Raw genomic sequence first — 15400 nt, 5'->3', positions numbered from 1 at the left:
GGTCGTGCATGATGTATAAGAAAGGTGACCTGTCGACATAAATACGTACGTACCCTACATAATTATTTTATAATATTGACGTCAATTATTAATCTTTGAATTTTTTTCTTATTTTAATATTACTCTTTTGCCACTATAGGAATTAAGAAGTTCACTTTTTGTTCAATTTCATTGGAGAGAGAGAGAGAGAGAGAGAGAGAGATTGAGAAGGCCTCGACTAAAGAATAGATTTTTATTTATTTTTAATCCACGTGATAGATTCGGTGTCCACAACTTTTGGCGACATAAAAAGATCCTGCAAGCAATCAAAGCACTTGACGTCTTGAGCCTCCCCTTCTGTCAAAAAGTTTGAATATCAGATAGAGATTACCAAAATTTCAATAGTGAAAAAGAAAAATTAAGAAGAGGAAGACACTAACAGACAAACATGAGACAGAGACACCCCCACAAAGTGACTCAACCAAAACATCAAGAAAAAGGTGAAAGAGATCGAGGACCTGCGTATGAAAGTGGCAGGCGTAATCAAATCAAATTATAGACATTATTATTTATTTATTTTATTTTTTAACAAAAGAGTCATTTCTCATTAATAATTAATAGCAAAAAGCCCCCAAGGGTTAAAAAAATAGGGACAACAGATGATATTGACGAATCATCATCTTTATTTACATTATCTTATTATTACTATTAATTACAATGATTTCTTCTGGTCACTTCATCACTCATTAGTCATTTCTATTCCACTATTCTTTGACCCCACACCCACCCTTTTTTTTTTTTTTTTTTTTTTTTTTTTTTTTTTTTTTTTATGAGGTAGGACCATAACAAATACAAAACAGGAGCACTAAACAAGCTTGTTCATGTATCTTAAGATACATAAACACACAGCCTATTATTAAAAAAGAAAAAGGGAAAAAAGAAAGAAGAGAAAAGGTCGCAAAATACCATCAAGTAGAAACTTTGTCATCGACAGTATACTAGGAAAAAATCTAACAAGCGATAGAAATTAGTGAAGAAGTTGCTAGTCGATCGGTGGTAGAAGCTTAATGAGTATTATTGTAAGCATGTTTGTTCACTCGCCAATTTTGATGATACTTTAGCTGTCAAAATAGCTGAAGAGACGAAGAATATTAGAAATAATGGGGGGTTAATTCTCCAATTATTAGTGTGTTGTGGTTTTTGTAGGCTGAAAATGATGGATAAAGAATCTCCTTTAAAGAGTTGGTGTTGACAATGTAGTGTTTGGGCGTAATGTGAGTATTTAAAGAACTCCATCTATGCACATAAGGGCTTAGGTGGCTAAATTAAATGCTCTCAAGTTTGGATTCCGAACGTTCGACCCACACAAGATGTTTTCAAAAGTTTCAAAATATCACTTTGTTCTATTTGGAACCAAAATTAACATTCTTGAATTATATTAAAACATTTTTTACTCTAATTAATATTTTGGAGTGTTTGGTGATGTCGGGAGAACGAGGGACTTTTTGAGTGCTAGCTGGATGGGCTAGCCCAAGAGGGCTAGGTTTAGAGGAGGGTTGCTCTATAGGGCAGGAGAGGGCCTAAGAGGAGGCCCGAGCTGAAAATGGAGTGGCGGAATGAGCGAGTTGAAGTGGGTTTTTATTTGCACTACTAACCTTATTAGCAGGATATCAGAATATGATTCTACTGAGATCACTTGCCATTCATAGACCGTATCATATATTGATTTACTCTCCAGTATAGTTTGATATGTATTAATTTTCTGATTTCATCAATGTTGTATTTCTTATTCGGACCGGTCTCATTCTATTATAAATATGTCCGCCTTGTGTAAAGGCGAATCATCACATAAATATACAGTTCAGTTATATATACTTTTCTTTAGTTAGTTCTTCTACAAGGTCAAATATCCTGCTTTATTTGAAGAACACAAACTCAAGTGGATCCTTGAATCCACAAATCAATTACAGCAGTAGAGAGTAACAGCTTTGTAAGCTTGAAAGTAAGACTATATTACATGGAAAGAGCAGACATTGGATAGGGATATAACCCAACCAAAATAAGTACACAAGAAGGAAACTATCTATGCTCAGACAAACTCAAATCGCAAAAGAAGCTTTACAGAGTTGTACTTCTCTCCTTTACGATCAAAAAGGGGAACTGCATGGATTCCTCGCCGCAATTCCCAAACTGGCAAACAAGTTTGGCCACCGAAATCGCCCTTCCCGGCGGACATGTCGTACTCGTACACTTCAACTCGAAGCAAAGCCAGTTCAGGAACAGTCAATGGAAATGTAAACTCTTCATCCCAAACAGGAGTCCAGTCATCCTCTATTTTCTTTGTTTCCTTCATTATGTTATCAGCTGGCACTCCTGCTATGCCAACCTGCCGTACAAATTCAAAGACAAGTTCATGCAAGAAGAATTTAGGAAAATAAAAGCCTCAGAGCTCAGACACCACAGTGCACTGTGCATGTTTGGCTGCCAACTGCAAATAGTGAGTTCCAGGCTTTGCTGGAATAATGTTTGTTAACATCAAAACATTTCTATATTCCAAAAAATCTTAGAAGTTGAAACTTGAGTGTTATATCATGAGATTAATATTTTATTACACAGCTAAGGTCCACAAACTTACCCTGGTGTAAAAATCTGGCGGCGAAAACTTATCAAAGTGTGTTTGACTAAAATCCAAATTCCATCCATCTCCCATATACACTTTCACCTGTCGGGTAAAATTAAGAGTCTTAAGAAAAAAGAAAAAGTTACCGAGAGAGTGCAGAACTGACTTTACTTTGACAATGGGCTCACCTTTAAGGTCTTCTTTACTTCCAAATTTGCTTTAGGATCAAACACCTGACTATTTGGACCCATATTCATTAGAAGATCAGGCTTTTTCACATAACCACAACCCCCGTTGGATCTAAACATCCCATGCATTAACCAAAGATGTTTACCATGTCCCTGCAATTAAAAAATACCAATGGCGGCCGGTCTTAGAAGGGCGATAGAAAATAGTTCAATTCAACAAATATTAATCTATGTTACAACTCATCCTTCGCATATTAACTTTCCTTTCAGGAATTCTTTTCTCTTAGGTGTTTTAACTACTTCAATGACTAATATATTTTTTCGGAAGAATGAGTTATTTTCATTGATCACAACAAAGAATACAGCCTCACTTCTAGCAGTACAGCTAGAACACCAGTAGAAACAACAGGAAACACCCACAATTACAAACAATCAACCTAACAACTTCCCAACTACAACCCGAAAGAAGCAAACAACCTATCTACCAAGATTAACTACTAACAATATAGCAGAAAACTCAAACTGGCTTATCAATGCAGAATGTCAAGATCAAGCCCCCAACTTTCACAAAGAGCAATATTCACATCAGACTTGCTGAATTTTCCTTTCCAACGGATTCTATGTTTGACATCCCAAACCACATCCCGCAATACAATATTTACTTCAAAGACTAAGATATGCATGCTAGTCATTATTAAAGAGACTTCTCATCCCTATATTTTAGAAAATAGAGTTCTGTATGAGTTGAGTTCAAATTTATTCACTTTATTAGGAAAACTTTATCTGTTTGTTCTGTTTTCTCTTAATTGAAACAAGAAAAACTAAGTAAATGTTAATTTCCTCTACATTATTATTATTGTTTTTTTGAAAGAAAATTTTCCTTTACATTATTGCCACTGTCATTTGCAGTTCATGAATACCATGACGAAATTAGAGACCAAATACTAGCCTATAGTGGCGACATGAGACGATCCTTAGAACGAGAGTACTGGAGAACTTTCTTTCTTTCTTTTCTGTTCTTTTCTTTTTCTTGTGTTTATCTCAATCGTTCACAGTAGGGCAATCCTGCTGTGAATAGAGGAAGTGAGGAAAACCTTAACCAACGTACTAAATGGCTAAGCGACTTCAAAATAGAAAGCTTGTAAAAGGAATACCACTTCAAGACAATACGCGATGTCTCACTTCCAATCTAACCACATGCAACTTTCTGACATTTCTTAATGCTCATTATAGGATAGCACAACATTAGCAAACAATCAATTGAGGAATGAAATAAAGTTTAAACATCTAAACACACTGGGCGAAAACGAAAAAGTAGGAAAAAAAAAACAAAAAACAAAAAAACTTTCCTGCATTAAATTACATTGTTATTTGGTCAATTAGAAAAAGATGAACTGAACCAAACCTGCATATTAAATGCAACCATTTGAGCTCCATGCGCCCAACCAATTAGGGGGTTGTAGTTGGAGGAGTTAAATCGAGTGCCCTTGGGGTAAATCCTCAAGAAATTTCTCTGTGTAAATCTATATATACATGGGAATTGCAAGCATCAGTGTTGGAAAACTTTGTAGAAACAACCAACAAAAGCAGAATTCCTCAAATATAGTTGTACTATGAGAACATTACTTCAAAGTTTCTGGCTAGAAAATTAATTAGTACCTTACAACTTCCATTCCATGAGATAAAACAGCCTTTTCAAGTGCTTGTTCACTCAAGCTAAGACGTCTAACTTTGTCAGCCTCAACTTTTAATTCCTCCTTTAGACCACCCTTGGGTTTTCCAGCATGAATGGCAATTAGACTCTTGTATGTACATGCAACTGGTGGATGTGATTCATGATCAAATTCTTCCTTATCCTCATCATCTTGATCGGGTTCACTTGAATCACTATCACTCTGCAAGAAAATAGACCAAAATTTATAAAATTAAAAAACTAAAAGGTGGGATATCAGGTAGAAATAAATTTCATATGTGGTAAATTTAGTTCTCAGTGCACCATATGATCATCGTCTTCATCAAAATCCTTTTCCTTCAGTGAATTATCTCTGTTTCCCTTCTTACTTTTAGCTGTAAGGTATTCCTTTGGAGGTTTGGTGGAAATAATAATCCGATACATCAATTCTTCTGGTGAAGGGACCACTTTTAAACCTTCAGATTCAGGATGAAACAACATATCTTCAAATGTTTGAGTGATCATCTAAAAAATAAGAATGCAATTGTTAGATAATTCTAAACAAGAATGGTGGCTAATTGGTTCTACTAAATAGAAGATATTGAAAAATCACCTGGGCTACTTTAGCCTGGAGATCTGGGGTAAGGTGGTCTTCAAGAGTTATTATGACAGGGTATGGTGATGCAGAAAAGGCATGCTCTCTAATGGATTTTAAGCATTCAATAAGTTCCACTGGGGTTGTCAGTGTCCTACATTAATAAATGCAAGCTTTAGACAAAATCCAGGCATGATTTGAAAAAAAAAATAAAAAAGAAAAAAGAAATCCAGGAATAAGAACAATGAGCAGAGTTTAGTCAAATTTCCAGTAACTACAGTTTACCAAAAAATAAAAAGACCCAAAAAGAAAATGGTCAGATGTTCATTGATTCTCTCCACTGCACATAATCTTATTATTATTGCCAGAAAGCTATGACCATAACCAGCTATTACTGGTCCCAAGTCCAGTTAGCAGTGGTATCTGATCTTTAAATAGCATATAAGAATTATATGGACAATAAATTAAGAAAAAGGATATTCCTTTCTATGATGATAATGTACTAAATGCATTAGTATAAAGCTTAATACTCAAAGATAAAGTTTGTTGCAGGGTCAACAACGAATTTCTTCGCTAATTACAGTTTCTTAAAACAGAAGTTTACTATCATGCATAAAAGTATTTACGATAGCACCTTTGGAGTTGATCAAGGTAGGAATCAATGAAACCAGGACACTTACAAGTATTTACAACCCATTTCACAAAACATGGAAGATATCTGTAAGTTTCCATGGACTTAGAGTCCCCTCTAACCCATCTTAATGATGATAAAGCTGTCACCTTCCATTTGAATACTGACAAGTTACTCCTTTCTGAGTCCTTTAGTCCCAAAAAAATTATTCTTACATCCATTTTCTGGGCTTCCCCCAGGATGAAATGCCTAGGACGATAACTTTTAACCACAATTACTACTTTCCCTGCACTTAATTGGCTCAGTCCATGTTAGAATATAAATTAAATGATTAAATCCATCCCTTCCTATCAATTTAAGTTTTTGGAATTAGTGGTAGTTTAACATGATATCAGAGCAAAGGTTTTGAGTTCGAACCTTGTCTTCGTCATTTACATCCTATTTCAATTAAATATTCTACGTATTGGGCTTCACTAATTAACAGGAAGTTTGAGCTTACAGGTGAAGGAGTGTTAAAGTAAAATTAAATTATTAAATTTGTCCCTCCCTATTAGCTTAAGCTTTTGGGATAAGTAACGGTTTAACTAAATGCTCAAGGAGAAAACTATAGAAATTGAAGTTGTATACATGTCAAGTCGAATTTCCAAGGACAATAGATATTCAAAAATACATAAAAAAAAAAAGAAAAAAAAAAAAGAAAAGTACATTGAATTGTCTAAACAACCAATAACAGAGCAACCTTCAAACACACCTTGCAGACTTGCAGTAGCTAACTGTTAAATCATAAATCATTCAGTTTCACAGTCAAGAAATCACCAACACAGAGAGAGAGAGAGAGAGAGAACACATAATTGACGAGAAGCTCTTGTATTACAATTGAGATTATTATCAAGTGTCATGATGGCAGAAAATCAGAGTTAGGATATAATTCACATACCATCCATGATAAACATGAACACCATCTTTTGTGTCGTTATTTGGCCACATATCAAGCTCCACCACTCTTACACCTCTCTTCAGTGCATTTATAATTGGGAGAATACTGCAGTCACTATTGAGTTGGTTACCAGTCAGGTATGAATTATGACCGGTATAGATGAAATAATGAGACGATGGAGCTGTCATATCCTGGTAAACCTGAAAAGAAATAGATATATTGAAAATATAACCAAGACCCCAACAACACCTAGAAGGGGGATTTAATAGATGTATGTTAATATAATACGGAACTTAAAAACTAGCAACCGTACAAACATGCACCAAATATAATAAAAGCAGCAAATCAATCAACACAAGTAATTTGGTGACAAAGTGGAAACTTTTTGAAGAACTCTTCAAAGGCAAAATCACCAAGGCAACCAAATCCAAGAAATCAATCCACTATAGAAGAATGAGAAATGACAAGAAGTTCACACTTACAAAACTTTTGAAGTTGATATTCTCTTGTACTAGACAAGTGACCCCACTTGCCCGATACCATAATAGTTCTCTCAAAACCTCTGAACAATGCTTCTACTTGATTTCCTTTACTGGAACTTCAATAGGTTGAAGGTTTTTATGTATGAAAAGGTGTGTGGTCTAGCTTCAACAAAACTCTAAGAGAAGGAAATACATGAATACTCTAGGTTCAATGAATCCTCTCTTAGCACACGACTCTATGGCTTAAAGTTCCTTTATCAAAATTGTGTATAAAAAGCCCTTTCATAAACTTGGAAAATTTGGTATTCAAGCAACCAATCGGATCCTTCTTTTCCTGTAGAAAATCAGGCTCAATTCGAACTGATCTAGGTTTACACGCTGAAACAAGGATTCCTCTGGCGGCGCATTCGAACTAACTTAGAACAAGCCATTATGCTAGACTAGAAATTTCTCTAAATCGGTTCCAGTTCGAACTAACTTGGAACGAGACTTGAAATGGACCATTCTGCTAGACTTGAAATTGCTCTGAATCGGTTCGAACTTAGCTTAGAACGGAACTTGGAATGGAGCTCTTGATGGTTCTTGAAAAACTCTGGAACATGTTTAGTTCAAACTTGGCTTAGAACAAAACTTGGAACGAATGGCTCTAGAATGATCTTCATGCTTCTCAGTTCGAACTAGAATTGGAACGACACTTAGGACGGATGTCGCTATGGTTCTTGAAAGTGCCCCTTATGCTATCCAGTTCAAACTGGAAAATGTTCAGTTCGAAATGAGACCTCAAAAATAAACTTTTACAAAAAATCCTAAGAACAGTTTGTCTAATTTAAATCCAAATGACATCAAAGTATTTTGGGTACCAAATTAACCATCCTAAAAACTAATATATACATATATGTATGTATGTATGTATGTATATATGTACTGTCAAACAACAATGCACTCCATGATAAGTTCAATTTGCTCTTGATCTCCTAGTAAATATCAGGGTTGACAATTTTTTATACAACCTACAAACTCGAATTAGGGTTGAGGGATCTGACCCATTTAATTAAATAGATCTAGTTAGGGTTGACCTATATATTATTGTACCCATACTTTGACAATAACATAACTCGAACCCAACACACGACATTTAAGACTGGCAAAATTTTTGACCCAACACATACCAAACACAAATTTAGCGAGGGTTATGGTTGAATGTTCTGACCCGTTTAATTAAATGGGTTGGGCTAGCTTTGACCTATATATTCTTATACTCATTACTCGACACGACCCAAACTCGATACACTACATTTAGGATTGACAATTTTTTACACGACTCACGAATCCGACACAAACTCAATACGAATTTAGCAGGTTAGGGTTGAGAGTTTGGACTTGTTTAATTAAAGAGAAATGCTATTCATACTTACAAGTGCTCACTCTCTAGCATAGTAGTGAAAATCACCATTGAATACTATATGTACTTTTATTTATTATTTCATCAAATAGTGATTTTCACTGTCACGTTAAGGAGTGAGCACTAAGGAGTATGTGTAACACTCCTCTTAATTAACTAAGTCGGGTTAGAGTTTATCTATATAGTCTCACACACATGACTCGACATGATCCATACCCGACAAGTGAACACAAATTGTCACCCCTTAGGAAATAACAAGACTAAGATAAAAAATGGAAAGAAAAACTACCATGGTATAGCTTTCATTCCTCATTATATTGTTAAAGCAAGAGAGAGGATTGCATAGAAGGTAAGATACACCGAAGTGCATCATCACAAAAATCCAAAACATCGACAACAACCTTATTTCAATTTTCGATTCTAATTTTCTAATTGACCCGTTCATTGAATTAAGGCTTTCTTTAAATGTCAAATTGGCAACTGACCTAGACAACAAAACTAAACCTTAAATCTCAAATCTTCTTATCTAATTAACTAGCCTACTCATCAAGATCCTATTATGGGCATTGCCTAGAGCTTTCTGTTACATACACCATACATTGGCAATGAATTTATTTGGTCATCGGACCATACTCAAAATCACAAATTGACTACACACTAAACAAACCAATTTAGACCCGCTTCCAGTTTGGTCACTGAGAAAACACAGGAAATTGAAACAGTGTTTGAAGTTTGTTTTTCTAAAGTGGGAAACTTCGCTAGCCCACATGATCACACGATTATAATAATCTCATTTTAAGCAAAATGACCCGTTTTCCTTTGCGTTTCCCACATTTCCTGAGCAGCCAAACAGAACCCCGAAATCCATTTCCTTTTCCCTCGACAACTAACAAAAAACCCCCCAAGAAACAAGAGCAAACAGAAACTGTACCTTATCTCCGATAGGCGGATTGAGCTCCGCAGAGAACAAGTAATGGTGAAAGTCATCAATGGTGAGAGTACGTTTCCTGGGGAACTTGCCCATATGGTGCCGCTTCTGCAAGACCTGCTCCACAGTCCGCTCCGCATCTGAGATCGACGCGCCGCCCTCACCCTGAACCTCCACCAAGAACCTTCGCAACTGCTCCGGCGTCATGTGGGTGCCACCCTCCGCGTACTTCTTAAACGTTCGCTTCACGTCCGCCGGTGGCTCCGCCTCCGTGACCTTAAACCTCCTCGTAAAGCACACGCACATCCTATACGTCCCCATGTAGCTGGAACTCCCAGACACTCAAAAAAGCTTCGAACGTAATTTCCCTTGGTGGATCAAAATCAAAGAAACAGAGGCTAAGCTTCAAATGCTTCCCTTGGTGGATCAAAATCAAAGAAACAGAGGCTCAGACTCGGTATATATAAAGAGACAGAGAAAGCAAGAGAGAAAGAGGCTGAGTATACATAAAGAAACACTTGGGTTTGAATGGAGTAGCTATAACAATCAGTTGTTTGAGTGTTTCTCGTACTTACTTTATTGTTTGTGTTGGTTGTTAAAACTTAAATAGATTTTTATATGTTTCATTGATCTTTCACACTGCCTTTACAGTCAATGACATAGTTTGAGCGCGTCTTTGGCGCGTCCATGTTAATTCCCCACGTGTTGAATCGTTGAGCGCTATGGGTGATGAATCCGTGGCGTTCTTATTGGTATAGCAAATTATGGCAAGAAACTGTGATGGCGATGCAGTCAATCTTCTTAGTCAACGTAAACTTGTTTACATGTACTCGCTATCCTCGTCAACGGATGTTTAGCACATGAAAATTCTTGCAATTGTATGTTCAAATTGCAGCCGATAAAAGCAGTTGCTTCCATCACCTCCATCTCTTGCATCCAATCCATAACCTGTGTTTGTCTTTTTATCTTGAATCAATGCCTCGACAATAAAAGCATAAGAAATCAAAAAAGAACTTGAAAAAAAAAAAAAAAAAAAGAAGAAGAAGAGAGAGAAAGAAGAAAAAGGAAGAAGAAAGAAAGCAATAAAGAAAGACCGTATCTTTTACAATATTTAAAGCTTCACATGAATCACATGGGACCCCTTCCCTTTTTGTCACATATCTTTTTTAGTGGTTGCCACTCCGGATGGAGTTGGAGGAGAATAGATTTTTTTAACAATATATATTATTTGTGCTTATCTAGCCAAACAGTTCTTAAGCATACCGTTCATATTCACAGTTTGAATTGTTAACAATTTGATTAATAAATTGTTGAAAATCCATATGAGTATGAGTATAATGGGTTGTTCGTATCGCTTGCAATACAAACATTTCATGTGAAGAAGGCATTGGGCCCTTTTTGGACGTCGAACAAGGAGTTTGAGCACCTATTGAAACTGTTCGAATACATGTGCTATCAAGTTATCAACTAGGGCTCAAACTCGTTGCACCCAATTTTCATCCACGACCGAACAACCTATGCACCTGAATTGCACCACCGGATCTAAAGTTAAAAAATGAAAGAATTTATTATCTTTAATTTTAGTGGTTTAAGTCGCATCATATTCTAATGTTCCAGTTGGGTTTACATATTCGAAGTTTTGTGGCAATCAATGAGTGAGGCATCTTCGGGGTAGGTCTATTTTGATGTACCAAAAAATTAATTGAATTGGTATCTAGTGAAAGTTGTTTTTTTTTTTTTTTTTAATAAAAAAAAAAAAATCAAAATTTCATTCATAATTAATAGAGAAATAATTTTTACACATTTTTTTGTACATTATTTTTTAAAAATTAGTCATTAAATTTGTAGGATTTGCATGATAGATCGACCACATACAATAAATAGTATGTTAATAAAAAAATATATAGTACATATATAGTGTCAATGATATATATAGTGAATAATGTCTGAGAAGTGTTTGTGTGTGGGTGTGATGGATAAAGTTGGGAATGAGTTTGAAACGTATGCCTCCTGGTAGGACCACCGACAGGCGACAACTCAAGTAGTTTTGGGTGTTTTTCAGGGGAGGAAGCATGTTATGATTGGCCCAGGTTACGGGATGGGCAGAGATTTAATGATCCAAATGCACGTGCGTAACTGCACGCTTATTTTCACGCACCAAACCAAACTCAGCTTTTGAAGGTTTTGTTTTTTTTTCGTTTTTTTTTTTTTTGTTTTTGTTTTTTTGTTTTTTTTTTTTTTAAGTGTTTCTGAAAAAGATTTCACTTCCCCGTTTGTTTGAGAAAATATTTTTAGTTGAAAATATTTTTTTGTTTAAAAATAAAATATTTTTTTGTTTTAAAAATAAAAAAATTGATTTTTTTCACTATTTGTTTGGAACCTAAAAATGGTTTGAAAAACATGTATCAGCATTTGGCTTGTATATTAAATTGTCAATGAACTGTTTGGCATTAGAAATGAAATTTTATTCCATCCGGGTTTTTTCTAAAACCCACCCACTCGCCCAAAAACCCGGATTTTGACCCGAATTTTGAAATTACTGGTGGGACCCAGCGCAGAAAAAGCTGACTAAAAATATATTAATATTAATAATTTAAATCAATATAAAATAAAAAAAATTAATATTAATAATTTAAATTAAAAAAAATAAAAGAAATTAAAAAAAAAAAACAGAGGGGTGGCTGCCGGCTGGCAGCCACCCCCTTGGGTCGGGGGTGGCCGCGCGGCCACCCCTGACCCTTGGGGGTGGCCGCGAGGCCACCCCCGACCTCCTCTGGGGGTGGCGCGCGCGCGGCACCCCCAAAGGTTGGCAGCCACCCTTGCTTCATTTTTTTTTTTTTTTTTTTTTTTTTTTTAATTTTTAATTTTGATTTCAATTATTTTTTTAAAAAAAAATTATTTATTTATTTTTAATTAAATAATCAATATATAATAAATTATTATTATTTAAATTATTATTTTACACAACTTTTCAAAATACCAATCATTATACACAACTTTTTAAACTATCAATCATTTCTTACCATTAAAATATAATATTTTTCAATCTCAAAATTCAACACCCAAACACAATTTCTTACCTCGATATTTGTAAATAGAATTAGAATTCAATTCTAATTCTCAAAATTCAATACCCAAACGCACCACAAATATTTTTTCTATTTTCATATAATCTGAAGAGTTAAGAGAAAAAGAGAGACACTGAAGAGGCGTTGCAAAAAAATCTCATGTGTGAAAATAAAAGGCTTTTGAGTGTCAAATCGAGATTCTATGCAACTTTGTGTCCATATTGCATGCAATATGGGCATGCAATTGTAAAAAGGCCCTAGTGGGCCCACCTGACCGGGAACATATTGGAAAAACTCGAGATATGCTTGAACATGTAGGCGCCATAAGGGGCACTCGCACAATTGCTTGTCCGATGGGAGAGCAGCTAAAAATGATTTATGCAAATTAAATGAGAAATGTAAACTATTTTACGTATTGTAAATGTTTTTTTTTATTTTTGAACAAATATTGATAATCTTATAAATAGAAAAATCAAGATGATCCTATATCAGGATCTAGGGACAACAAGTTCTCTAATTATAATTCCACAGATATTATCTGGAATATCTTCTAACCAGACAGAATTTAAAACTTCTTTTGATGCTGCTTTTGCCAATGTATGGGCAGCTGAATTCGCTTCTCGCTTCACATGAGTGACATAATAAGATTGAAAGCCGTCCAATTCTTGCTTAACCCCTTCTATGAAATGTCCACAATTACTAAAAGAGGGAAGTACCGTATTAATTTCTTGAACTATTTGCAAAGCATCACCTTAAAAAATAACATCGAAAAAACTCACCTCTTTACTTAACAACACCGCTGCTAGTGCTGCTATAGCTTCTGCTGCTCCTTGTGGGTCAATCAATATTTTTTGGGTAAAAAATCGTGCTCCCAAAAAGCAACCTTGATAATCTCGTGCTACCACACCAATACCAATCCAGCCCATAGATCCAATTTATTTTAGTAACACCTACAGGTGGAGGTTGCCAAGCAATGATATATACTACCATTAGAACTCGGTTCCTCTCTAGCAACACTATACAGATTCTCCAAAGCACATATTTTATATTCCTCACTTTCCACAACCGCATCTCTTAGCACCTGATTTGGATGTGTAAAAGTTCCTGCATGGATACCAGAATTTCGTCTAAACCATATTTTTCGAGCAATACCTGGAGTAAGTGCTGCCTCTTCCAGATTGCATAAGCTGAAAATATTAGAGACCATCTGCACAAAACAATCTCCCCAAGAACACCTCTTTTGGAGAAAAAATTGGCCACAACTCCACACATCTTGTGCTGCATGACAACTCCATAAAGCATGTATAACAATCTCTTCATCCACACCACAAAGCGGACACACCTTATCAGACACCACCCTTCTATGAAATAAATTAACCTTTGTAGGCAAAAGGTTATTACATGCTCTCCACATAAATACTTTTATCACATTTGGGGTTTTAAGACCCCACAGAATAGGCCATAAATCCTCCCCAGTATCCGAATTAGAACTCCCCCCTTTCCCACGAGCTTGTATTTCCATTCTTAAATGATAAGCACTTATAATAGAAAAAATACCATTAGAAGTCCCTTTCCAAATCATACAATAAGGGGGTAAAAGAGGGCTTAAAGGAATATTGGCAATGACATGGCATGGGCTTCGTCTTCTAGAAATACTTCTTTGATGAAATCAGTCTTCCACTCCTTAGTATTCGGATCTGTAAGATTGGACACCAACGCATCTTCGCCTAAAAGTCTCTTAGGCGATTGGACCATGAATGTGTTAGGTGTGGGCAACCAACGATCTTGCCAAACCCGAATGCTATGCCCATCTCCCACTCTCCATACCATCCCTTGTTGTAAAAGGGGAAGAGATGAAATAATACTCCTCCAAGCAAAGGAGGGTCTGGTCCCTTCCATTACAGAAGAGTATGGGTAATACTTAGCCTTCAAAATTCTCGCCATCAATGATGAAGGACTTTTATATAACCGCCAAACTTGCTTGGCTAACAAGGCTTGATTAAAAATGATAAGATCTCTAAAACCCATCCCACCTTCTTTATTCGATCTTCCCATTCTCTCCCAGCTTATCCAATGTATCTTGGAATTGTTTTCCATATGTCCCCATCAGAACCTTTGCATCATACCATTGATTTCTTTGCACAAGGAGACCGGTAGAAGGAACACACTCATTCTATACGTGGGGATTACTTGGATGACTGCTTTCAACAAAACTTCTTTTGCCGCTTGAGACAAAAACTTCACTTTCCAATTGTTCAACCGATTGGCCACTCTATCTTTGATACCCTGGAAAGATTGAGATCTAGATTTGCCAACCAAAGAAGGTAAACCTAGATAAGTATCATACCAAACAGCCTCTTGGAAACCTGACAGACGAAGTATTTTTAATCTCTTTTCCTGATTGGCATTGCGGCCGAAGAAAATTGAAGTTTTCTGTAAATTGAGTTTTTGCCCCGACACTCCTTCATAGATACCTAATATACGCATCAACCACCGCTATTCAACAGAGTTAGCTTTGCAGAAAAGTAAACTATCATCTGCAAAGAAAAGATGACTCAGTTTTGGTCCATTTTTTGACGTTGGAACCCCCGTGATGCTCCCATTATTGTAAATGTTATTTTCTTTGGTGAACTGAAAATATTTTTAGATTAACTAATATTTTATGTTGCGCCAATTAAACACTAAAAAATAAAGAACATATTTTGTAGATGATGTTTTACATTCCAAAACAAACGGGGCCAAGTTAAATGGTTTCACTTAATAAATTTTCACTTCATCATGCAAAAATCAGCGTGATTGGAAGTGTAGTACCCTAACCCGTTAGGGTTACGTTAATTAATAGGACAAAGGTACTTAATTATTAGGACAATCAGAATATTAACTAAACATAATAAACGC

General features: G+C 35.8%; 1 protein-coding gene across 1 annotated transcript; it reads right to left on the bottom strand.

Moving 5' to 3' along the window:
* Positions 1 to 1868: 1868 nt before the first annotated feature.
* Positions 1869 to 10022, bottom strand: LOC133877476 (phosphoinositide phospholipase C 4-like). Its single transcript, XM_062315791.1, has 9 exons — positions 9438 to 10022; positions 6623 to 6822; positions 5073 to 5208; positions 4784 to 4984; positions 4447 to 4682; positions 4193 to 4310; positions 2788 to 2940; positions 2615 to 2701; positions 1869 to 2365 (listed from the first exon to the last, which is right to left on the bottom strand). The coding sequence occupies exons 1-9, from the start codon at positions 9753 to 9755 to the stop codon at positions 2069 to 2071; spliced, it is 1746 nt and encodes a 581-aa protein (XP_062171775.1). The 5' UTR covers positions 9756 to 10022; the 3' UTR covers positions 1869 to 2068.
* Positions 10023 to 15400: the final 5378 nt, after the last annotated feature.

The sequence above is a fragment of the Alnus glutinosa genome, chromosome 9 (assembly GCF_958979055.1).
Source record: "Alnus glutinosa chromosome 9, dhAlnGlut1.1, whole genome shotgun sequence".
Taxonomy (NCBI): Eukaryota; Viridiplantae; Streptophyta; class Magnoliopsida; order Fagales; family Betulaceae; genus Alnus; species Alnus glutinosa.
This window is presented reverse-complemented; position numbering and strand designations above follow the sequence as displayed.

Excerpts from the sequence above, each read along its gene's own strand:
- LOC133877476 (XM_062315791.1), bottom strand. The coding sequence starts at position 9,755 with ATGGGGACGTATAGGATGTGCGTGTGCTTTACGAGGAGGTTTAAGGTC. Across the intron at positions 5,209-6,622 it reads GTTCATGTTTATCATGGATG|GACACTGACAACCCCAGTGG; the intron begins GTATGTGAATTA and ends TTATTAATGTAG. Across the intron at positions 4,311-4,446 it reads CATGGAATGGAAGTTGTAAG|ATTTACACAGAGAAATTTCT; the intron begins GTACTAATTAAT and ends ATGTATATATAG.